The sequence below is a fragment of the Tenrec ecaudatus genome, chromosome 18 (assembly GCF_050624435.1).
Source record: "Tenrec ecaudatus isolate mTenEca1 chromosome 18, mTenEca1.hap1, whole genome shotgun sequence".
Classification (NCBI taxonomy): domain Eukaryota; kingdom Metazoa; phylum Chordata; class Mammalia; order Afrosoricida; family Tenrecidae; genus Tenrec; species Tenrec ecaudatus.
Genome location: NC_134547.1, coordinates 47756634 through 47781356, shown reverse-complemented (window position 1 = coordinate 47781356; position 24723 = coordinate 47756634). Strand labels below are relative to the sequence as shown.

General features: G+C 54.4%; 1 protein-coding gene across 1 annotated transcript; it reads right to left on the bottom strand.

Annotated features, from left to right (window-relative positions):
• Nucleotides 1-655: 655 nt before the first annotated feature.
• CETP (cholesteryl ester transfer protein) lies at nt 656-24282 on the bottom strand. Its single transcript, XM_075536702.1, is given in 13 exon segments — nt 656-2995; nt 3181-3266; nt 5528-5597; nt 5981-6014; nt 7423-7490; nt 10881-11048; nt 12601-12664; nt 13443-13609; nt 14809-14900; nt 15200-15260; nt 15356-15425; nt 23375-23489; nt 24165-24282. Coding segments are annotated over 13 exon segments (1188 nt in total). The 3' UTR covers nt 656-2920.
• Nucleotides 24283-24723: the final 441 nt, after the last annotated feature.

Below are 24723 nucleotides of genomic sequence, written 5' to 3'. Positions count from 1 at the left end.
TCCTCCCTCGGACAGCTGGACACAGTGTCCAGGCTGAGAGGACTGCCTGGTCTGACCAGGCCCAGGTCAGAACTGAGGGATTTGGGAGTGGAGTCCAGCAGGTCAGCGCTATTCCGGCCCCCTCTTCCCCTCTGGGACTTGGGTTTCCATCATGAATGTCCTCCCAGCTGAGAGCTGCGGGGCTGCTCACTGAGGTTGGAGGGGAAGTTGGGAAGGAGGGGTGGTGCCTCCGGAACTTTCTTTCTAGAGCAGAACCCAGGCCTGAGGCCTGATGAGGGACTGCCCTGTCTGCTCTGCCTGCCCTGGTGATCGTGAAGGGCTGCCAAGTTATCCTGCTCAGTCATCTTGGCATGGGGCAGGGGATTTCCAGGCCTTCTCCAGACTGCACAGGCCTGATGGCATAGGGTTATTTACATGTTGGGCTGCTAACCTCAAAGTTACCAGTTCTAAACCACCAGTCACTTGGCGGGAAAAGGCTTTCTTTCTTTCGTTTAAATCATTTTATTAGGGGCTCATACAACTCTTATCACAATCCAGACATACATCAATTGTGTAAAGCACATTTGTACATTCATTGCCCTCATCATTCTCAAAACATTTGCTCTCCAGCTAAGCCCCTGGCATCAGCTCCTCATTTTTCCCCTCCCTCCCCGCTCCCCCTCCGTAATTTATAAATTATTATTTTGTCATATCTTGCCCTGTCCGACGTCTCCCTTCACCCACTTTTCTGTTGTCCATCCCCCAAAGAGGAGGTCACATGTAGATCCTTGCAATCAGTTCCCCCTTTCCAACCCATCCTCCTTCTACCTTCCCAGTATCGCCAGTCAAACCACTGGTCCTGAAGGGGTCATCTGCCCTGGATTCCCTGTGTTTCCAGTTCCTATATGTACCAGTGTACATCCTCTGGTTTAGCCAGACTTGCAAGGGAGAATTGGGATCATGCTATTGGGGGGTGGGGGTAAGGAGGAAGCATTTAGGAACTAGAGGAAAGTTGTATGTTTCATCATTGCTACATCACACCCTGACTGGTTCGTCTCCTCCGTGAGACCCTTCTTTAAGGGGATGTCCAGTGGCCTACAAATGGGCTTTGGATCTCCACTCGGCACTCCCCCTTCATTCACTATGGTAAGATATTTAGTTCTGATGATGCCTGATACCTGATCTCTTTGACACCTCGTGATTGCTCAGGCGGATGTCCTTCTTCCATGTGGGCTTTCTTGTTTCTGAGCTAGATGGCCACTTGTTTACCTTCAAGCCTTTAAGACCCCAGATGCTATATCTTGTGATAGCCGGGCACTATCAGCTTTCTTTGCCACATTTGTTTATGCACACGTTTGTCTTCAGCGATCATATCATGGAGGTGAGAACACAATGATATAATTTTTTGTTCTTTGATGCCTGATAACTGATCTCTTCAGCACCTCATGATCACACAGGCTGGTGTGCTTCTTCCATGTTTTTTTTTTTTTTGGTTGCTTTTGAGCTAGATGGCCACTTGTTTGCCTTCAAGCCTTTAAGACCCCAGATGTTATATCTTTTGATAGCCGGGCACCATCAGCTTTCTTCACATTTGCGGATTCACCGGCTTTGTTTTCAGTGGTTGTGTCAGGAAGGTGAGCATCATAGAATGCCAATTTAATAGAAGAAAGTATTCTTGCATTGAGGGAGTACTTGAGTGGAGGCCCAATGGCCTTCCGCTACCTTAATACTAAACCTATAAATATATGCACATATGTCTATTTCCCCATCCTCATATGTAAATATATTTGCATATGTACATGCCTTTATCTAGACCTCTATAAATGCCCTTTGTCTCCCTCTATTTCCTTTGACTTTCCTCCTGCCCCACTATCATACTCAGTCCCCACCTGGGTTTCAGCAATTCCACTTGGTCATATTACCCTTGATCATGCCCTACCAGACCTCCAACACTCTTCTCACCACTGATTTGGATCACTTGTTGTTCCCTTGTCCCTGGGTTTGTTAACACCACTACGTTTCCCCCCACTTCCCCTCTCTCATGTCCCCCCGGAACTGTCAGTACCGTTGTTTTCTCCTCCAGACTGTTCATCCAGCCTATCTTATTTAAACAGACCTGCAGAGATAATGACATGCAGAAAAACAAGACAGAGCAAAACCAAGCAACAGTATACAACAAACCAATGACAAAGCAAAACACAAGAGAGAAAAGCTTTTAGTTAGTTCAAGGATTGTTTGTTGGCCTTTAGGAGTGTTTTCCAGTCCAGTCTGTTGGGGCACCACACCCAGGCTCCAAAGTCCACCTTCAGCATTCCCTGGGGACCTCACCTCTCCGTTCCCTTGCTGTTCTGTTGCACCCCTTAGTGTTTTGCCTCCGTTTGGCAGGATCAGATTGGGCTCAATTCCCACACTGAGTCTCCGATGTTGTCCCCTGTAGGGCCATGGGTCAGCAAGGAGCATCATGTCTCATAGTGGGGCCAGCCATGTGATCCTCTCTGTGGACTGGCTGCTCTAATTGGGATCATCATCCTCAAAGCCTGGTGGGCCAGTATGTGCTCCGCTCTCTCCTCCTCCCCCTTCATCTGCTCCCGTGTGCTCCTATCAGATATGTCCCTCTCCCAGAGCTGCAGATTCAATGCTGTCCTTTGAAATAAATTATTCTGGGGGGAGGGGCAGGTGTCCACATAGTAGTTGGAATTGGGGCCGGCCCCAGCTCCTGACACAGTGACCGTCTCCCAGCTCCTGACACAATGCTTTACTGCCAGCAAGACTTCCCAACAGGGAGCCAGGGAGGGGTTGGGATCCGAGTGCCCTCCTCTCCCTGTCCCCCCCGCCCCACCTCCCTGGACATTGCCATCTGGCTGTGCATCGGGGCCTGAGGACCCAGCTCATGCTGGAGCACCTTCTGCTTTGAACTCCATCCCAACCTCTTGGGCACCTTCTAGGTCAAATGCTGGAGGAAGTCCACCAGCAGGTGCTCAGGGAAGCCGAAGTCCATCTGCAGCAGCAGGTAGCCCTGGAAGGAGAGGTGGGAGGAGAGAGTCAGGATGGGTCCATGTCCCACCAGGGAGCAAGAGGGAGGAGACCCCTCTGCTGGTCTCCCCACAGCTACCCAACATCTGAGAATGCTGTCCTATCGGGGACTTCCCTCCCCAGGAAGTGGGGGTGAGGGGCACAGTGAGGGGTGGTCTTTATACTCACATCCCGAGTGACTATCTCAGGGTTGGTGATTTCGAAGAGGTCCAGGCCTTTGCTGTTCACCATAGCTGTAAGTTCCACCTCCAGGCCTGGGGCAGGGGAAAGAGTCTAGTCAGGCCCAGGCCCCTAATAGCCGTGGCACCTGCAGAGAGCGGGCCACTGAGACCAACACTGAATAGACCTTGGTTTCTCCCGGATTCACGTGGGAGACAAGGCAGGGCCGTCTGCTGTGACAGGTCTGCCATTCCATGCAGTCCCACTCTGGCCTGAGCTAGACTCCACCCCTCTGCCCCTTCCTGGGCCACACGGCCCCCAGCTCACAGATCTACCCTGTTTGGGGTGCTGGGTGATGCAAAAGGTTAACGCACCCAAGGTCAGAGATTTGAGCCCACCTAGATGTGTCGCAAGACCCCTGGTGACACAGGGGTTACACACTGGGCAAGGTCCGCAGTTCAAAACCACCAGCACTCCCCAGGAGAAAGAGTGAGTCTCAGAACTCCCAGGGGTGCAGTTCTACCCTGTCCTACCCGGTTTCTGTGAGTCAGCATCGCCTCGATGGCGGTGAGTTTGTCTGTCTGTCTGTTTGGAGATGCGCCCCAGCATGTGTGCTCTGACACACATGCTGCCACCATGAGGTAGATCCCACTCCATGGCCACTCCTGGTGGCAGTGGTCACTGCTCAGGCATGCCCCACAGGCCACTCCTCACCCCAGGAAGCGTCCAACCAGGGAGCTTTACAACCAAATCCAGAGAGGCCTCCCGCGAGGAGAGGTAGTTCCACAGGTCCATCCATTTCCTGAGGACCCCACACCAACCCACTTCTGTGGAGTGGATTCCAACACACAGAAGCCCTGTCCGGCGGGGTCTCCTGGGCTGTAAATCCTGATGGAACCTCGACCCTGGCCTTGTCCCGCAGAGCAGCTGGGAGCTTCCCACTGCCAACATTTCAGTTAGCCACTGTGCCCTAGGACCCCCTCCTACATGGCTGGGAAAACGGAGGCTCGGAGAGGCTGTGATAACCAGCCAGGCTAATTCTTGCTGTGTGGTTCCCCCTTCCCGGTTCCCCCTAACCCGTCCCCTATCTACCAAAACCACATTGCAGACCAACAAGCAGATACCAGAGTGGAATGCCGCAGGTCCTAAAAGCTCTCTCTGCACCTTCCCCCAAATACTCCTTCCCACCCTGCTCTGGGGCCGGAGAGTCCACCACAATGGACAGATGGAGAGCCTACCACATCGGGTCAAAAAGCAATCGTGCAGTTCACATTCTCATTTCCTAGGAGGGTGTGGTAGTCCCCTAATCTGGTGTCAGTTTAAGGATTAAGAGTGTAAGGGTGGAGTCTAGGCTGTCAATCTGGAGATAGCCAATGAGACTTTTGTGTGGGCGTGGCCTTCTCCTGAGAATGCTGGGAAATCTGGTACTTTCTCCTTAGAGGCAGAAGACACATCTCTCTCGGTTCACTCCCTTGGAGACTCTCTACTGACAAGGCTGACTTCCTGCAAGGCATCCCCGAGGAGTTGCCACATGGACCTACCCTGATGCAGCCTGGGAAGCCATGCAGAGACCCCTGCCAGCGCTGAGATGTTTCCAATGCCAATGGATCCAAAGACTTTCTACCCACTGGCCTGTGATCTTCTACATTCAGCATCATTGCATGTGTTTTGTGAGTCTGAAGAGGACTTTATAGATTGGTATTGGACCTATGGGCTAATATCAGACTTATGGACTTGATCTGGACTGGGCTGGGATGCTTTCTCAATATTCAATTGCTCTTGTATATAAATCTCTTTCTTATACACATATGTGTGTCCATAAATTTGTTTCTCTTGTCTACCCAGACTAACACAGAGGGGAAACTGAGGTTAGTTAGGGTTGGCCTAGAACCTAGGTCTCCAACCTCCTAGGCCAGGATGGTCTCTGCCACAGAACGGCTAGTGGGGCATGTGGGTCCTGAAAGAGGATTGAGGCACCTAGAGCCAATGGGTGGGGTCAAACTGCCAGTCTGTCCTGTAGCAGCCTAGCACTTACCCATTGAGCCATAGGACTGACCCCTCTTGGTGCTCTGTCAGGACGACGGCCTGGGTAACTCCATGGTGCAGGGGGGGGGGGGCATCTGCACCATGTCAGGTGGGTACCTATGACTCAACACCGAGGAACAGAACCACAGGGGACTGTGCCCCTGACTGAACCTTAGGTGTGCGCTGTCCCCAGCTGGGGGGAAGGGCCGCCAGCCAGCTGAAGAGTGCTGTAGCATGGTGGGAGGGTCAGAGGCACCTGGAGCTCGGGGAAGGTCTAGAAGGTCAGTCAAGCGCCTCCCCAGTGTCCTCCTCCAGCCCATACTTACGAGACGAGACATGACATCAGGGATGCCCAGCATGGTGACCACCGACCTCAACGAGCTCTGGATGGCCTCGGAGCTCTGTCAACCAGAGGCACGGCATGAGGGGAGCACTCCGCCCCTCACTAAGCTATGACTCACAGAGTCTGAGCACTTCCTGCCCAGCCCAGCCCTCCTGCATGGCCTCTCCTGACCCTGAGGAGGTGAGGGCTGCTATCCCATCCCACAGAGGGCAAACTGAGGCCCAGGAGAGGCCCAGCTCCCTACATGGATTTCCTCCCCCCCCCCACTGGCTCCCCTACAGTCTCACAGGGAGAAGGTCACAGGAGAGAGGAGAGGGCCATCTGCTCTCATCCCCTTGGGTCTGTTGCCTGCTTTCCTTTGGGACCCTCTGTCTGCTGTCTTAAAGGCATGAAGTCCTAGGCTTATTTATTACTTAGTCCCAGCCACCCAGGACCACCTACCTCAGTCAAGTTGGAAAACGTCTTTGGTGTAATTCTGAAACAAAGAAGAGATGAGAGTTTGGTGCTTTCTTGACAACCTCCCCTCCTGTAACAGCCCCCCAGCCCCCCTGAAAGAAACTCTAGTATCACTTCTAAAGCCTTTGGTCCAGCATGTAAGACCTTCCTTGAAAGAGCCCTATAGGAAAAAGATCAGAGTGACTGGTCTGATAAGAGACTGGTGGAACTAGACTAAGGCCCTAAAAAACCCGTCAAGCCTGAAACCGAACTCACCCGCATGGGTCAACTTTCAGCTACACGCTAGACACGCCCATAGGTGAACAACTCCAGTGAGGTATGCGTCCTTCGAACACGCAACCGCACAAGACCAGAGGCCCGCGTTTGCCCAGGGCGCAGCTCAGAAGGCAGGAAGGGGCGGGGAAGAGGATGGATAGAGGAGAAAGACAAGGGGAGGAGGTGGGAGGAATGCAGTTGCATTGTGGGGATTGCGGTCCATGTCCCAAACCACACCAAACCATTTTTACAAAAGAAGGAGCCCTCCAGAGGGTGCTCTTTGGACATGCCCTGCCCCACCCCTTTGTTCCAGGGGTCCCTGCTGCTCCCAAGCCCCCTCCATCTGTCTAGTGCGTCTGCCCCCCAATTAAGATTCGTCGGGGTCTTCCAAACCTAACCCACTGCCATGACCCTATAGGGCAGGATAGAACTGCCCCTGTGGGCTTCTGACACTAACTCTTTACAGGAGGGAAAAGCCTCATCTTTCTTCCATAGAGCAGCTGTGGGTTTCGAACTGCTATCTTTTGGGTTCACCTACAAACGTGTAACCACTAAGCCACCAGGGCTCCTGACTATAGGGCCTGTAAGTTCCCTTATAATGCAATGGCTCGCCTGTCTGTTTCTAGCAGAAAGGTGGGCAGTTCGAATCCATCAGGTGCCACACAGGCGGAAGATGCAGCGGTTAGCTTTCTTAATGGACACAGACTTGGACACCCTCCGGGGCAGCTCTAATCTGTTCTATAGGGTGACTGTGAACCGGCTCCCCAAGGACAGCTTTGGGGTACTTTTGGTTGGTGTGGGGATGGTGGCGTTTTTATGGCTCTGGGTGATAGAGTGGTGATACGCGTTGGGCTGCCAGCTGCAAGATCAGCAAATGAAAATCACCAGCCGCTCCAGGGGAGAGAGACGGGCCATTCTACTCCTAAAAAGAGCTAAAGTCTCGGAACCTCCCAGGGATAGTTCTACCCTGTCCTAGAGGGTCGCTGTGAATCGGCATCAACTCGATAGCAGTCAGTGTGTTGTGTATGTGTGTGTGTTTATATCCCCCTGGCAGTTAGCTGTGGCAGGAAGGAGGCCTGTTTTCCCAGCAATGCCCAGTCCCCTGCCAGGCACTAGAGGGGCAGGGAGAGGCTTGTCAGGTGACCACTCACAGCCCTGGCTGCAGCACCTACTGGAAATCCAGGAGCTTCAGGAAGAGCTTCTTCTTGGAGTAGGAGGCCTGCACGGTGGTGGTGATGTCCTGGGAAGAGAGACCAGGAGCTCAGCCAGCCTGGCCACAGCAGACAGCCACCGCCTGGCCAGTGCCTCAGACTCCAGACCGACCATAAGAGCGGCTTGGGGGACAGTGGATCCTGGGGGCCCAGCCTAGCTGTTAACCTTCCTAAATTGGAGGGAATTCCCAACACCTGACATGGCTTGGTCAGGACCTGATAAGTCATGTGGGCACTTTCTCTTCTGGTTTTGGACTCACTCACATCCCAACCACATCTTCCCTTGCTGGGTTGGAAAGAATATGGACCAGACTGCCAGGACACCCACACAGTTCACTTCCTCCATGTCCAATGCAGCACGTGGTCAGCCTGGCGGCCTCCCCTTTCCCGCTCCGTGAGGAACTGAGCCCTGGGCTGGCTTATTCCAAGCGGAGTGGGGGCCCAGCAGCATCGGTGGCACCTGACACTAGTAAAAAACATAACTTCGCAGGCTCCCCTGAGACTCAAGACCACAATGTCAGCAACTCAGGGAAGCCGCCTAAGGACCTGTGTTTTAGCCAACTGTCCCCATGGCTCCGCTACAGGCCAACATGTGCAGCCACTGAACCTGGAAGCTTTCAAGCAGCCTCTTGACATGGGTTATAAATTGTACCAAGGGCTTAATCGAAAGTAAAGGTCTAGAGAAGAATGATGGCAACATATGTACAATAAGCTTGATACCATTGACATATGGATCATAGTAAGAGTTGTAAGAGCCCCCAATATCATGATCTTTTAATTAAAAAATAGTTAACATATATAATAGATATACTGTATATACGCATGTATACGCCTGGTTTTTCAGCACATTTTTAATGCAGTTTTTGTGGAAAAATTGGGTGCCTCGGCTGATATTCGGGTTGGTTTATACTCGAGTATATATGGTATGTAACTAGTCTTTTGTTTTTGTATTTACTTCATAGCGCCAGGCACAATGAGTCATTGGATCGGTAGTTCTGGTCTCTCTCTGACCAGCAAGCCAGTGGTTCTCAACCTGTGGATCGCAACCCCTTTGGGGGTCAAATGACACTTTTACAAGGCTCACCCGATTCATCATCGTAATAAAATGACAGTGATGAAGTGGCAACAAAAATAATGTTATGGTTGGGAGGTCACCACACCATGAGGAACTGTATGAAAGGGTCGCGGAGTGAGGAAGGTTGAAAACCACTGAGCTAAGCGTTGTGAGGTTAGCAACCAGGTGGGCCAGGCTGAGCAGCTGAGTGTTGAATACAAACAACTAAAAGGCCACGAATCTAAGAAACAACTTTGAGCAAGCCTTCTGCCAGCTCTCGGACAGTCGGGCTCCCTCTGTATAGAGACGGGGTGCTACAGCCAACCCCAGAGGGCTGCGGTTCAGACTGTGCCCCAGCCCCACCATACCATCTCCCCTACCTCCACTCCAAAGCCGCTGTGGCTTCAGCTGCCTCCCCCAGGCTCCGAGGTCGAGTCAAACCCTGGCCTGCCCTGCAGCTCTCGCCCAGCTTCCGGAAGGGGTGGTTCACTGCTCATCCTGGTATGCCCATTTATTTGCGCTTCTCCCTCTGTGGGACACCCTTCCCATGAACCTCTCTCTGTCCCTGGTGGCGTGGGGGTTATGCGTTGAGCTGTTCACTGCAAGGCCGTAAGTTCGAAGCCACCCTGTCCTACGGGATCAGCCTTGACTCCGGGTCAATAAGTTTGGTTTTAGTTTCTTGGGGGCCCAGTGAACTACCCCTCCCAGAAGCATTCCCTTCTGTTCCACAGGCAGAAAGATTCATGAACATCGATTGCCAAAACCGGTTCCACCCGCCCCAAACACAGAGCAAGAGGGACTTCTGCCAGAAGGGACCTGCAGAGAAGCAAGTATGCAGGGAGGGCCCTGAGGTCCCTTAGGTCCAAACAGAACGCCCTGGGCTTGTAGGCATTTGTCAGCGGACTCTGAGATACCAACCAACAAACAAATAAAATCACAAAACTTCTGAGCAATGGAAACAGGCTGACGGGGGCGTGGGGGTGTTGGACGGGTGCCTGAGGCAGAGAAAGGAGAGGCCGAGTTCCCGTCAGGCCTGGCGTGTGGCTACTGGCCATGCACTGCGTCCTCTGAGGCCTGAGCAGCGGAGTGGCTGTGGGAGGCGCTGCCCCGGGAGGAGTGGGAGAAGGGTGGGTGAGAGCTCAGCATTGTCTTTGCAACTTGTCGTCAAGTCTAAACGATTCCAAAAGTAAAAAATACCTTTAAGCCCGTGAAACCAGGAGCCAGCGGAACCCCCCCTCCCCCCGCGTTCACATGGGGAGAGGTGAGGGTTCGTCTGAGCAAAGGCTCTGTGGGTAACGGTGGCTTGATTTCTTTATATGTCTCTGTGTTTTCCCGAAGGTTCATGTCTTGCATTTATCTTTAGTTTTTAAGGTTTTAAGAACTCTGGATGATATACCCCAAACCAAATTCCATGACCACTGAGTCGATGCTGACTCACAGAGACCCGTAGGACAGGGTAGAACACTCCCCTTGAGCTTCCAAAGCTTTAATTCTTATGAGCACAGGAAGGCTCATCTCTCTGCCTCAGCATGATTGGGCGGGGGGAGTGTTTGAGATGATGACACAGCCCACTGTGGGTCAGCAGCCTATTCCTTAGACCAGGATAGCTCCAGAGTGCCTAGCTAATAACCAACTGCCATTGATTAAGGCCAACTCAAAGCTGCTGGTGGATTTGAACCTCCGACCTTGCGGTTAGTGGTCTGATGTCTGGCTCCCAGCGCGACTAGGGCTTATTCGGGATCATTCGCTGCCACTGAGTCAATATTGACTCATAGTGACCCTGTAAGTGGGAGTCGAACTGGTCCTGTGGGTTCCCAAGACTGTAACTCTTTACGGGAGGGAGTAGAGCCTCATTTTACTCCCATAATAAGGGCTATACTGGCCCTCAATCCCTAATCAATTCCCAAAGCAAACAATCCCTAGAAACAGAGAGAATTTCCCCTGGCACGCAGTCAGTAACATCTGGCCATTTGGGTGGGAGGCTTTATGGCCTATCTCAATTCCACAGGAGCATCCAGAAATAGACAGGGTTTGCTGTGGAGCACCAGCCCGACCCCACTGGAAATGTTCTGGAACATGTCGTGCACACCTTCCCCAAAGCCGCAAACTTCTGAATCTGTACACGCGGGTGGCTCCAATGCATGTGGGCGGGGGTGCGCCCACCTATGAGTCTATGCCCTAATTGCTGACACCCCACCATCTGTACCCCTCAAAGCTTGCATGACATGCGACCTGAAGGAAGCCCTGTTGAAGAAACCACCCATCCCAGCAGAGACGGGTGAGAAGAAAATGGGGGTTCCCAAGTCCCTTGGTCACTCTGTGGGCCAGAACCCCCCGTCCCTGCCTGCCTCGGCACCCGCCTCACCTCTTCTTAGGTGTACACCACAGAGGGTGGCTGGTCCGGGCGTGAGACAAGAAAGGTGACCATCACAGACGAACTGACCACGATGCCCTGGTTTTGACAGGTGATCTTGGGTGTCTTGGGGCAGCGGACGGTCACATGGGCCTGGCTGGTGGGGGAGTCACCAAAGAGCTACGGAAGGCGAGGGCCACATGCTCAGGTCAGGGGCCCTCAGAACAGCCACTGCCACTGCTTCCACGGCAGGAGGGCCCCCAGGCGCCGAGAAGCGGCTCCTTGCCCTCAAAGATCCCATTTCAAGGTCGCCTTCACAGCCTCCTGGCCTCGCTTTCGTTCCTCTGTTCACATGATGCTGCTGTGAAAACCAACCGGCTACCATGGGGAGCAAGCAGAGCAGGACCTGTGGTGTGGCACTCTTCCAAGGATGCGCCTGTCATTTTTATCAGGCACAGCCATGGCTCCAGTCCCGGCTGCGAGGGGGGCTGCGGCAGGGAGCCATGCACGCGCAGCCTCTACCTCCAGGAAGCGTATGCTCAGACAGGGGTGAGGGTTCGAGGGAAAGATGCATCCGATTCAAGGACGCTCTGGAGGCCGTCTCTGCCCGTCTGAGAGGGGCAGGGAGGAGAAGGGGCTAGAAAATGTCCAGGCGGGAGGCCACGCCAGAGGACAAGCTCTGAGCAGGAGGGTGAGAAATCAGCTTTGCTGTTTGGGGGACAGACTGCTGGAGCTAGATGCCTGTCGCCACCACCCAATCCCCCCCAAAGAGATCATGACAGCTTGGCCTCAGGGAGAGGAGCGGCAGAGAGGAGTGGGCGCAAGGTCAAACTATAGGACACAAAGTGGACAGGACTGTGTTGTGTGGAAGGGGGAGAGAAGAATGGGCCTAGGACATGCCTGAGATTCTGAGTGACAGACCTGGAAGGCGCGCGCAGAGGAAGGGCAGATCTGAGGTTCCAAGGGCAGAGGAACTGGAGGATAACGGTGGGAGGAGCTGAGGGGCCAGTGAGTCCGTAGGATGGGGAGTGGCAGGAAGCTAAGGGCGAAGTTCCGTTGATGGCACTGCCTAGCCCTGGGAAGTAGGAAGCGAGGCTGTTGGCAGAGTGGAATGTGGGGGGACACAGAGGGGCAGCTGGGGATTTGAGGACCCGGGAAAGGGCTGGAGGAGAAGAAGTCACTGCTGATGGTGGAGCAGAAAGCTGAGAAAGGGTACCCAGAAAAGACGAGGACTCCTTTGAAGTTGGGATCGTGGGTTCCTAGTGGAACCTTTCCTTAAAGGAGCGAGCTCTGGACACCCTTCATGGGACAGCGCAGGCAGTGGCAAACCCAAGGGCTTGCCAAGGTTTGGAAGTGGGAGCATCCTCTTGCTGGCTCCCCCCGTGCCTGGAGCTGCCTGCCATGGTCCTACCGGCGGCATAGCTAATGCCCACCAAGCGACTGTGAGGGCCACCCAGCTGGGTTCGTCCTCAGCTCTGCCCTTAGCTAACTGGAAGGTGCTGTCTCTCGCTCTGTGGGTGATTCTGTAGCTCCGTTTCCCTGGGAGACAAACCACGATCATGTCCTCCCGGCCAGGGCCGCTCAGAGTCCTCGAGGAAATGATGTAAGGGAGGTTGCGCCTGAAGGAGCCTGGTGCTCGCCATTACGATGGTCGTTGTGGCCCGGAGGGCAAGGTGGGGGGGGGGCTTCTGAGGCAGGAGCAGGACTGGGGTGTGCATGAGGTCAAACCCACCTCCTGGAAGATGTCGTGGTTGGTGTTAAAACCCTGGGTCTCCAGCATCGCCTGGAAAGGAGATGGAGAGGGGTGAGGGTCAGGCCTCAGGAGGAAGTTCATCACTCACTACGGTGCTCAGTGAGACCCATGAGGGAGGCACTGAGGCGGGTGGGTCAGCGACCGGACCCCCTCACCAAGTGCAACACCCACCTCACCCCACCCAGAGCAGACAAGCTCTGAGAGGGAGCCCCTCACCAGCATCAGAAGGCATGGCTTCTGGTTTCCTTTGCCACTCAGTCTGAGTGCCCTTGGGCAAGTCTCTTTCCCCCACTGGTTCAAGGACAGGCATCCACTGAAGACCACCCAAGTGTCCTCGCAGCCACCTCTTACAAGCTGGATGGCCTTGAGCAAGTCACCTCCTCTCTGTCCCCACCGGATGTCGTTATATTCTCTGTACGCAATGGGGTCACAGCACCGCTCACTCCCCACAGTGGGGCCAGCACAGGTAAGGGAGCAAAGGCAGGACTCCCCGCTACCTCCCCCTGACCGCACACTGACCACGCACACACGCATCGAGCTCCACGCATATATTAAAGCCGGTCGGCTCTGAGTCACTGCCACCCCAGCTGTGGAGTCCATCGTTTCTAGTGGGGACACTGTCGCAAACTGCACACGGCCTGTGCCCCCAGGGTCTCATCTGTACACAGCAGGCCACAGTCCAAATTGGGCTTCAATGGTTTTTCCCCCTTTCGAGAGGTTCCTCCACACACACACACTCACACGTGCATGCAAGCATACCTGCCGCCTGCATGCATGCCTCTGCCCATTCGCCTGGCCTGCCCCACTCACCTTGAACTCATCCCGCCAGGCTGAGCAGGAAGCGGCCGTCCAGGAAGGCAGCCTGGGCCAGCGAGTCAAGGACTTGGTCAGAGAACCAGAAATACAGCATGCGGGAGTCCCCCAGAAGGCTGGGCGAGAAGATGGGGAGAGGGAGGGCCTGGGAGACATTCCTGTAGATGACATAACCCTGGAGAAAGACAGGGTGCTGGCTGGACCCTCCGCTTCCCTTCATGCTCAGCTCTGGTGAGGCCGAGAGACGCCCTGGGACGTATTCAGCCCACGGTGCAGGTGGGGAGACGCGGGCAGAGCTGTACTTAACCACCTGGCCTTTGTCTTGTTTCACAAATATTCCTGAGTGCCTGTTATGCCCAAGCACTGCCAATGAGCCAGACAGAGCGTGGCCCCACCTCACAGATGTTCAGCCAGGAGTCTGGGGACTATGGCTTTCCACTCCTTCCTCCCTGGTTGACCACTCCCCCCGTGCCTTCAGGGAGCAGGTAGTCAGCCAACTGACCACCAGTCCCTTGCAGGTTAAATCAGGGATGCCACTGCCCACTCTCTGGTCCCTCTAATACCATCATTCAGCCCAGCAGTCAATGAAAGGGCTTCCCAAGTGGCTACAAACCAAGTGTACTTTCCTCCCGCAGAGATGAGCAAGTGTCCCCCAAAGCCCATTCTCCCATCTCTCTCAGAGTTCCATCATACCCACTCGGTAGCTCGCCTGCTGGCTCTCCACAATAAAGTCCTCAGCTACCCTTATAGCAGACTGGGACTGTGTGACCAGGTTCTGCCCAATGGGAAGTGAGCAGGAGGGCTGGGACCGGCTGTTGGGTCATGCCCTTAGCGGAGGCCCCCCAGCCCTGCCTCTCCATCTCCTTGGGCCAGAAGTAGATACGTTGGTGGCCCAGTGATCCATCTTGGCCGTGGGAGCAGAACCACAGCCCAGGAAGGGGTGGCCCAGTATTACACCCGAGACTGGAGGCCATGGAGCCACCAGGTCCACTCTGGACTGTGGGCACTAGGTCCGTCATGTTAGATGGGGAAGGAAACATCTATCCTGCTATTGTTTGGGGTCTTTCTGCTCCAGCCACAGAACCTCTGTGACTGCCCATAGAAGACCCAAAGCTTTTGTCAGCCCCTCCCGGTGGGGTGCGACCCTCCAAATGAACCTGCTACCAAAGTTGATGAAGCCACCAGGCAAGGACTGGGGTTCTCCTGGGCCCCTGGGGCTTCCAGGAGTGCTCAGAGCAAGGAAATGACCTGCCTTCACTGAGGGAACAGGAAGGGCACTGCGAGGGTCCTTGGCCGTGGCTCTGACCATCAGCATACAAGCAGGGACGCAGGCTGAGGAGCAGCCAGGCTGAGCCCCTGCCCCCCAATCCCCACCTTATGATGAGACTCCAGGTAGGTGGATTTGATGACAGGTGATCTGGTCAGGGAGATGTCCACCTTGATGTCTCTGTTCGAGAGGAAGTGCGCTGTGAGGAAGACCATGGAGAAGGGCTTCAGATAGGGAAGCCAGGCCTCCGGGGCCCAAGCAGCCAACCATCCCAGGGTCACAACGGGCCCTCTGCCTCCAGGACTGGTTTTCACTGCGACCTGGGCTTTGGTGGACTAAGAGTTAGGGGAATGACCTGTCCTAGTCTGAGTGTGACAGGTCGCCTTGAGTCAGAGTCAGACAGAGGTCAGAGACCAACAGGGGTGACTCAGGTCTCAATATCACACAGTGACCACAGGGGCACTTCTGGTCCCCACACTGCCCTCATGGTGCGCTCACCAGCCCTCTTCTGGACAAAGTCGGCCATGATGTTGCTGATGATGTCCACTTCTTTGCAGACCTGGGGAGAGGCCACAGTCGGGTCAAGGGTGGTGCTTCCCTCGGGCTGGAAGGAGATGGCGGGGGCCCTTGGCGGGGCCACCAGGCCTCCCTCACCTGTCCCTTCAAGATCATCTTCAGGGTGAAGGAGATGAAGTTTGTGAACAGCTGCTGGAGCCAGCCAGGCCTGCGGGGACAAACACACAGGGCTCACCTGCTGCTTAGGGCTCTGACCGCCCCGCCCCTGCAGCCTGGTGGCATCCACCCCACAGTGGAGCTCACTGAGGAGCTGCAGGGGGGCAGGGCTACCTGAGGGCTCACAGAGCTGTGATGCTCCTCCCAGAGTTCCTCAGGAGGGCCTGTCCCCGTGCCACACACACCTGCTGCCTGGTGTCCCAGGTCCACCTATGACCGAGAGTTCTCCCTGTCCCCCCTCCAGGTACCCCCGAGGACAGCTACCAGTGACTGTGTGGCCTGTAAGTGTCCCTTTGCTTCTCTGAGCCTCAGTGGTCTCCCCTGGGCAATGGAGCTACTCCAAGTTCCTGGCAGGACTCACTCAGTTTCCTTGGTGAATTTCAACTCCTAAGGACCTCTAGTGCCTCTCCTATAGGTCTGCCCATCGTTCTGCCCATAGGCGGGACCGTGCCTGTGGGTCTGCAAGCCCGTAACCCTCTGTGCAAGTGTTGGTGGTGGCATCGAGTGCTCCTGGCTCACAGGCACCACAGAAGGAGGCCCTGCCTGGCCCTGCCGGGCGCCCATTGTTGCCAGACTCTCCTTGCTCCTGTGGAGTGGCTGGTGGCCCCGAACCGCTGACTTCTCGGTAAGCAGCCCAACAAGACACCCCTACACCCCAGGGCTCCGGCCCTCGCTGGGCATCCAGAAAGCAGAACACTCAGGAGCATGAGCTCGGGGCCCACAGGACAGGGGGTGGGAAGTCCAGCCTGGCCCAGCGCCCCCGGCAGCTATTTGTCCTTCTTGCCAAGTGACTTGCTTCTAGAGGCCCCTCTATAGCTTTAAAATACACGTACAAATAGAGCCTGCCCAGGGTTGCTGCGGGACAAGGAAAGGGAAGGACGCTCCCGGGGGTTCTGGGAGACACGAGGCCTTGCTGAGATCGGGAGCTGAGCCCAGCGAGACATTTGCCGGCCCTCGGGACTGCAGGACGGTCACTGTATGTCATTTGTGCCATCTGTTAGGGCCACCACAGAGAACGGACCCAGCAGGCGTCCTGGAGGGGGTGACTCAGGAGTCAAAGGGGTGCATGCAAGAGCAGGGTGAGGTGGCAGTGTGGAGGGGAAGGCTGGTTTCAGCCAGTGCCGGGAGGGCCCTGGATGCCCAGGGGTGGGCATAAGGGTGCACCTGTGTCTCCTTTGCAGAGGGGTTTCCATGAGAACCCACCCCAGGGAAGCAAGCTCCACAGGGCAAGTGGTCAATGGGATGCAGTGGGACCCTCACACCCCCGGCGTAGCCCCTGCCGGGTCTGGCTTCAGCCGGTGCAGTGCAGCATCATAGAAGCAGTTCCTGGCACTGAGAGCTCACGAGCTGCCAACCACTGTGCCAAAGCTGCCAGGTGCTGCCTGCCCAGCCTCGGAGTCCCAGGAGAGATTGCTAGTGCTGTCAACCTCCTGCCAGCGAGTCGATTCCCACTTACAGCGACCCTATAGGACGGGGTAGAACGGCCCTGTGGGTTTCTGAGCCTAAACGCCCCATGGGAGTAGAAAGCCTCGTCTTTCTCCTTAGGAGCAACGGATGGTTACAGGCTACTGGTTTCCAGAACAACTCACGGAACCCAGACTTGCGCTGGTTGTGGTTGTTACGGCTAGGTGATGTCAGTCGGTTCTGGCTCATGGTGACCCCGTGCTCAACAGAGCAAACACCTCCTGGCCGAGCACCACCCACACACGGCTCTCCTCTCTGAGCCCATTGTCCCAGCCACTGTATCTGCCCGTCCTGTGGAAGGCCTTCCTCCGCTTCACTGCCCCTCTACTTCCCCGAGCACGCTGTCCTTCTCCAGGGACTGCACGGGAGACCAAGTTTCGCCTCCGTGCCTCTAAGAAGGTGTACTCCTTCCAAGACAGATCCGTGTGTGCGTCTGGCCGTCCGTGGCACTTTCCATATCTTTCGCCAGCACCACGATGCCAACGCGTCCATTCTTCGTCCGTCTTCCTTGTTCAATGTCCAACTTTCACACGCCTAGGTGACTGAAAATACCATGGCTTGGGTCACTTGGGTGACTTCAGATGGCCTCGGGAGATAGAGTTGGATTCCAGGTCTGGGCCATTCAGTGTGTCACACACCCGCTGCTGTCAAGGTGACTATGACGCACAGTGACACTGAGGACCCAGGAGAACTGCTACAGAGAGTTTCCCAGACTGCCCGCCCTCTCTTTCCCCCATGGACTGGCTGGTGGGTTCGAACAATTGAGCTTTTGGTTCACAGCCAAACACTTAACCACTGTGCCCCCGGGACCCCTAGTATGTCCTGGAGCTTCAAAACATTCATGGGAAAATCCCATGATCATTGCATCCCATTTCCCCCACAAACGTCCTGAAGCCCAATTGTATTAGAGGGGCGTCTAGCCTGGGTAACACACACAAGTGATCCACGGTAACGCTGCGGGGGTGGTTAGGTGCTGCTGAGTCCATTGATAGGCACAGTAAAACCAAACACTGCCCAGTCCTGCCCCGTCCTCACAGCCCCTGCCCTGTGTGAACCTGCTGTGGCCGCCACTGTGGCCGTCCATCTTGCTGAGCGCCTTCCTCTTTTCCACTGACCCTCAGCTCCACGAAGCATGATGTCCTCCTCCGGGGGCTGGTCCCTCCTGATGACATCAGTTATGCAGGAGCATCTTGGCTTCCGAAACAAAGTTGTCCGTTGTTCTGGCAGTCCATGGTGGGGTCAGTCTTCCCCTCCAAGGCCTCACTCAAAAGCATCGGTCTTCTGACTTCCGGCCCAGCCCTCACGTGCATGGGAAGCCACTGGAGATGCCAGGGCTTGGATCCGGTGACCGTAGTCCTCAAAGTGATGTCTTTGTTTTTGTGATGCTTTTAAGAGGTCTCTTGGTAGCAGATTTGCTCGGTGTAATGAATCATTTGATTTCGTAAGGGATGCTCCCACGAGAGTTCATTGTGGTTCCGGGTCAAAGAGAATCCTGGACAACGTCTTCATTGATGGTTGCTTCTTGGTCCAATGGTGAGGATTTCTGGAGAGGGGAACCCGGCCTGAAGGCTGTCGTTGGGATCTTCATCAGTAAGTACCTGAAATGCTCTTGATCTCAGCAGCAAGGTCATGTCGTCTGCAAACAGCCGGTTCTTAGTGGATCTTCCTCCAAGCCCGAAGCCGAGGTCTTCTTCACATAGTCCTGTTTCTCAGATTATTCCTTCGACCCAAAGCCTGAGTGATGTGGGGAAGGTTACAACCCTGACACACACCTTTCCCTGTCTCAGACCACACAGCACCCCTTTGCCAGTCCCAGCGGTTGCTCGTGAGCACCGTTTTGTGTTCTGGAACCTCCATTCTTTGCAAGATTATCCATAATTTGCTCGGATCCGTGTTATGATCGTATGCTATGATATCCGGTAGGGTCACTAGCGCACGGGCAAGCAGCTTTCTGGTAGTCTCTGCTTTCAGCTGGTATTTTCCGATGCCTGTGAAGGTCCGTCTGGCAGCTGCAATGATATTACTTGTTCCATTCCCTCATCTGGAGCTGGCTGGACTTTCTGGCAGTGCCCGCTTTCCCGTCCAGGTATTTCTGCAGCTATTTAAAAACTATCTTCAGCGAACCTTTACTTGCATGTGATATCAATGACACTGTTCAATGAGCTCTGCTTTCTGTTCATTTAACACAGCGGCTCTCAACCTTCCTAATGCCGGGACCCTTTCATACAGGTCCTCATGTTGTGGTGACTCCCCAACCATAAAATTATTTTCATTGCTACTTCATAACTGTCATTTTGCTACTGTTATGAATCTTAATGTAAACATCTGACATGCAGGATGTATTTTCATTGTGACTAATTGAAGATAACTAAACATAATTAAAGCCTAGTGATTAATCACGAAACAATATGTAATTATATATTGTGAAATATGTGTCTTTTCCGATGGTCTTAGGCGACCTCTGTGAAATGGTCGGTCGACCCCCAAAGGGGTCACGACCCACAGGTTGAGAACGGCTGGTTTAATAGGTTGCATCCATCTGGCGGGAGCACTGAAGACAGGTGAAAAATGCAGCCCCGGGAATTACAAAAAGAGCTCTTCAAAGTATCAAAAAAGCAAGGATGTCCCTTTAAGGACTATGGTCGCCTGATACTTTTCAATCCTTGGTGATTGCCAATTGTTTCACATGCATCAGAACGCTGGACAATGACCTTGGAGCACAGAGGAATGGGTGCCTCTTACGCATGGGGCTGGAGAAGACGATTGAGAGTGCCAGGGACGGCCAGAAGAACCAACGATCTGTCCTGGAAGAAGACAACCAGAATGCTCCCCCCCCCCCACCTCTTCTTTCCTCCTCCTTCTTCTTTTTGGAATAGAACAATGGATCACTTCGGGGCAGTTGGCCAGGTAGCAGTCTTCCAAATTCCTTTGCATAGGTGTGCGAGGACTGTCAGCAACGCACTCCGCTGTGGAAGCACCTCCATCCAATTTTGTAATTGCCGGAGCCTGGTTTTTGCTGATTCCTTCAGTGCCCCTTGAGCTCTCTTCTTCCATGGACTAGATGCTGAACGTTGATCAATTGGTTTGGGCCCAGGGACGCTGTGTGTTCCGTTCATCTTTCCTTAGCGCTCCCTTGTGGGATATAAAAAGACTTTCCCCCAGTTTTGTGTCCCACAAGGATGTGCCAAACATCAGAGGCTGTTTGCCAGTGAGCTCATCTTGGGAAGTCAGATGCTTAGAGAGATTCTCCCTGAAGGCATTCAGCCATCAGTCTGATCCACTGTAGGTGGGGCTCACACCCTACTGATAAGGATAGTAATTGGTTCCATGGAGAACACACACCCTACTGATAAGGATACTAATTGGTTCCATGGAGAGACAGAGAACAGGTCAAACCAGCTCAGTGACATCCAGAGTTAGGCTGCCTCCCTGAATCTAGGATCCACCCATCTTGTCACGTGTGTGCCCCCAACCTCTCCCCTTCCTATTGTGTGGACACCCCTAGATCGTCCCCCTCCCATTGCTGTATTGCCCATAGTACAACCCTTTCCTGTGATGTAGGTCTTTACCTGTAATTAGTGGGCTTGCACGCCCCCCCAAAGATATGTAAGCCTTGGTTAGTAATAAAGATTCTCTATAGCGGTCCTCTCTCCCCCATTTCCCTCCTCTCTCCTGTTCCCTCTCCCCTTGTCCTCCTTCCCTGCTCTCCACCGTTCCTGCAATTCCCACCTTCCACAGACTCACGTGGACCACCAAGCAGGACTGAGGTGAGCATGCTACTAGGAAATGTGTCTGACTTCATTATTTCAATCTCTCTTCTCTCTCTCTTATTTTCTATGACTTTACTATCATCTTTACTTATTATTGCTGGGCCTGTGAGGATTTGTTAGGGGCTGGCTACCCTGACACTCCCTGGACCCATCATATTTTGTCCTTCGTGTTCTTCAACAGGACAACTCAAGGCTTGAAGCTTAGTCTTTAGCTTTCAGCTTGAGAGGGTGCCAGGGACATTCTTCCGCTTTGGGTTCCGACTCCAGCTCGTTGCACAGGCCGGTCTGATTCTTCACTCTGACTTCTGGAGTTGCTCGGGTTTCCGTCATTTTTTGTATTCGCGTTAGTTCCCATTCTGCATTAAAGAGCCGATGTCAAAGACCCTTCTGACGCCCATTTTGGTCTTCCCATTCCTTCCTGTCTTTTCGGCCACCTTGTGCTTTCTGCGTGTACGAGGTCCCTGACGCTGTCCTGCACCCCATCCGATCTTCTCTCAAAGGTGCCCAATGAGCAAAGCTGTCCTGAGATGATCTCTCGATTCAGGCAGGTTGTTCTTAAGGCGGTACTTAGAATTTCACTGACTTCTTTTAACGTGTTTCACCTTCCACTTGAACTTGCAGATGGGTCCCTCAGTTGGGCCCTGACTCAGCTCTGCCTGATGAGATTGAGCGTCTCTGTGGGCTCTTCCACCAGAGCCCATTTGAGTCCTGTGTGTTTTTGATGATGCGTGGGGGGCCATTCCACTCTAGTGTGTAGACCATATGATCACCAACACCAGTCCATTTCAGCTTAGATGTTAATCCCCATGTAGTCAGTTTCCTTTTTCATGACTTCCCATGCTCCCTGGAAGGACCCCTGGTAGCATGGTGATACATATTGGGCTGTTAACCACAAGGTCTGCAGTTCGAAACCACAAGCACAAACCTCGGCAGAAAGATGAGGCTTCCGACCCCTGAAAAGACCATAGCCTGGACACTCAGGGCAGTTAGTTCTACCCTGTCCTGTAGGATCGCTCAGAGTCAGACTTGAGTCAACACCAATGTGTTAGGGGTTTTGGTTTAATGTCTTAGATTCATCCTTTCACTTACTGGGACAAGGAATGCCCAAATCTATCTGTCTATTTCTTCTTCTTTTTCAAAGGAGAGAATACTCTTTTAGAATCCTCATCTTACTCATTATCCAGCTTCAGGGAATATTCCTTGTGGCCAATCCTATTTTAGCTCTAGCCACTCATACTGGTTTTTGGTCAAAGTTATGACATTCCTTTGTTCATGGCCCGATTGTATGGGAATCCAGTTCTTGTTTGTTTGTTGTGATCACTGCTGATTTGTGAAGAACTTCTCTCTCAACTTTTCCACGCCCTGCTGCCACCTGTGACGCAGGTGACGGCACTTTCCTGCCTTTACAGAAGAGGAAACGGAAGCTCCTTCCCTCTTGCCTGGGCTAAACCAGGCGGCATCTCAGGGAAGGCAAATGGCTTTTCGGCATCACCTGTGCCCCCTGGTGGCTGCTGCAAATATCTGCAAGCATTCCACTCCCAAGTCATCTGGGTAAAGGGAGCCAGCCTGGGATGCTAAGCCATCTTCTGTATTGTTTATGGGGGGTGAGGGGTGGAGTTGGAGAAAGTCATATTGGCTTTAGAACATATTTAAAGCCTTTCCCTGTGGGATGTCATGCGGGCGCCAGACACACAGACACAGATCCGGGGTCCAGAGCAGCGAGGGGCGGGTGTGTGTAGAGGGGGGACAGGAAAGTGGTGTGGCCGGAAGCAAACTTTCTGCACTCCATCCTGTACCTCACAAACTCTCCCTGCAGCTGCTGAGCCCCTCTGGGCCCTGTGTTCTCCTCGGCTGAGCAGGCCTAAGGGAGAGTGGGGTGTGCTCATGAGGAGGTTTCTGCATGGTACAAACCACTTATGTGCTAGTCAGAGGGTCAGAGGTCCAAACCCATCCGCGACAACTACAAGAAAGGCTTGGGAAAAATCAGCTGTGGAAACCGCCGCGTGGCACGCAGATCTGCCCTGACACGTATGAGATCACCATGTGTGCTGACTGATTGCATCGTGGGACAGACGAGGCGGATGGGGGCTGACTGTGAAGGACCCCCCCCCCCAACCACCACGCCCTCAGCTGTTTCCATCACCCACAGTCAAGTCACGAGACATGTTTTTCCAAGAGTGGACTCTATCCTGCTGTCCCGTCACCCTATCTGCCTCGGGCAGAGGAAAAAGACCCTTTAGACAGTGAGATGGATTTTACAGGTCCTGTTGGAGCAATTGATACAACCCCCTCTCCCCCCCCCACCACCACCCCCCCCCCACACACAAAATCACATTTTAAAACTCACAGCCCTCGAGTCGATTCTGACTCAGCATTTTTGAGGTTGTCAAGACTGACAGGAGCAGACAGTCTCAGCTTTCATGCCTGGAGCAGAGAGGTGGGAGGGTCTGAACTGCCAACCTAGGGGTTAGCAGTCCCAGGTTGACCCAAGAGCACCACCAGGGAGCAGCTGATACACGGCGATCCAGCCGGGCGGGGATGGGGGCGGAGGAAGCATCCTGACTGGTGGGGAGCCTCTGGGCTTGCAGCCCCAGTGCCAAGTCCTGTGGCCTGGCTGGAGTCCATGGGTGCCCTCCCGGCTGTGAGCTGGTGACAAGCCAAGGTGAGCCCCCCTGGCCCCACCAGCTCCTGCCAAGGCCCGACTCACTTGTGCAGGCTGTACTTCACTTGGCCCAGCAAAAGCACACTCTTCTCTCCCTCGATGTCTGGGTAGCTGGCTCGCTGGAACACGGTCTGGATCACCTTGGTGGTCTCCTGGTTCACTGTGAGGAAGGGCAGGTGTCAGACTCCCACCCACTCTCCCAGCTCAGGGGCGGGCCTGGCCCTGGCCGGATCTGCCTGAGAAGTCAAAGGACTCTTCCCTGGGGTTAGAGAGAGAGCCAGGGCAGAGCTCCAGGAGCCTAAGGGTCCAGGCCACCTGGCTCTCCTGGCCCCAGCCACACTCTGATGCCAGGCTCACTCAGCCCCCCACGCACACTTGGACGAAGTCTACAATCCTGTGTCTCAAGGAGCCTTGTGTTAGCCTTGCTCCTAGCCTACACAGGATGCCAGGACCCAGAGAGGGACGGTGCTTAATGTCACCCAGCAGTCAGTGAGGTGACCTCCCTGCCACTCACAATATAACCCCTAACACTGAGTCCACACAGACCCCTGACCTCACCAGATCTGACCCCCTCCTCTGCTCTGAACCTTAGCTGAAACCTCAGATTGGCCCTGGGGCCCAGACTAATGGGAAACCCTACAGCCAGCTGCTCACAGGCCAGCCAGGACCTCCTCATCAGAGAGCTGGACCCTGCAGGTGAGGTCAAGACAGGTGCGGTGGCTGCAGGGAATGTCCCTCCATGGGCCCCAGCTGCCCGGCCTGGCTCCTAGCTCAACACAAGGAGTCCTGGATGGACAGACAGCTGGGCCGGTGGTGGGGCAACAGAGGTACTTACACACCAGCATGGCAGGCTTGGTGATCCGGCACACAAAGCCCGCTGCATAGGAGCTGCCATTGGGATAGCCCTGGGCACTGCCCAGCAGGGTCAGGGCCAGAAGAGTGGCCGCCAGCATGGTCTCAGGTGGCAGCAGGCAAGTGACCACAGTGGCCAGGCTGGGGTTCTTATGCGTGTGTCCACCCAGCCCCCACAGGACAGGAGGCCCTTCTGGGGCAGCAGGATCTTCTGTGACGGTGGCAGCTTCCTGGCCCAGCGATGCACCCCTTCCTTCCAGGCCCCTCCGGTCTCCTCCGGGTTCAGGGTGGCTGCCCCAGCAGGCTTCCTGGTTCTCGGATACCCTGCCCAGCCCCCACCCATCTTGCCACCTCCTGGCTTATCTGGGAAATTGCTTCCTTGGTGCCTTTCCTGGAATCTCGTCTTGTTTCTCTAAAAGTGAAATGTATCTGAAAACAAGCTATATCTGCTGTTTTTAGATGGCCTCGAGTCTGCAGCCTGCCGGGACATGCAAATGAGACCCCAATCAAACAGCAAGAGGGTTGTGACACTCCCTGGCCCT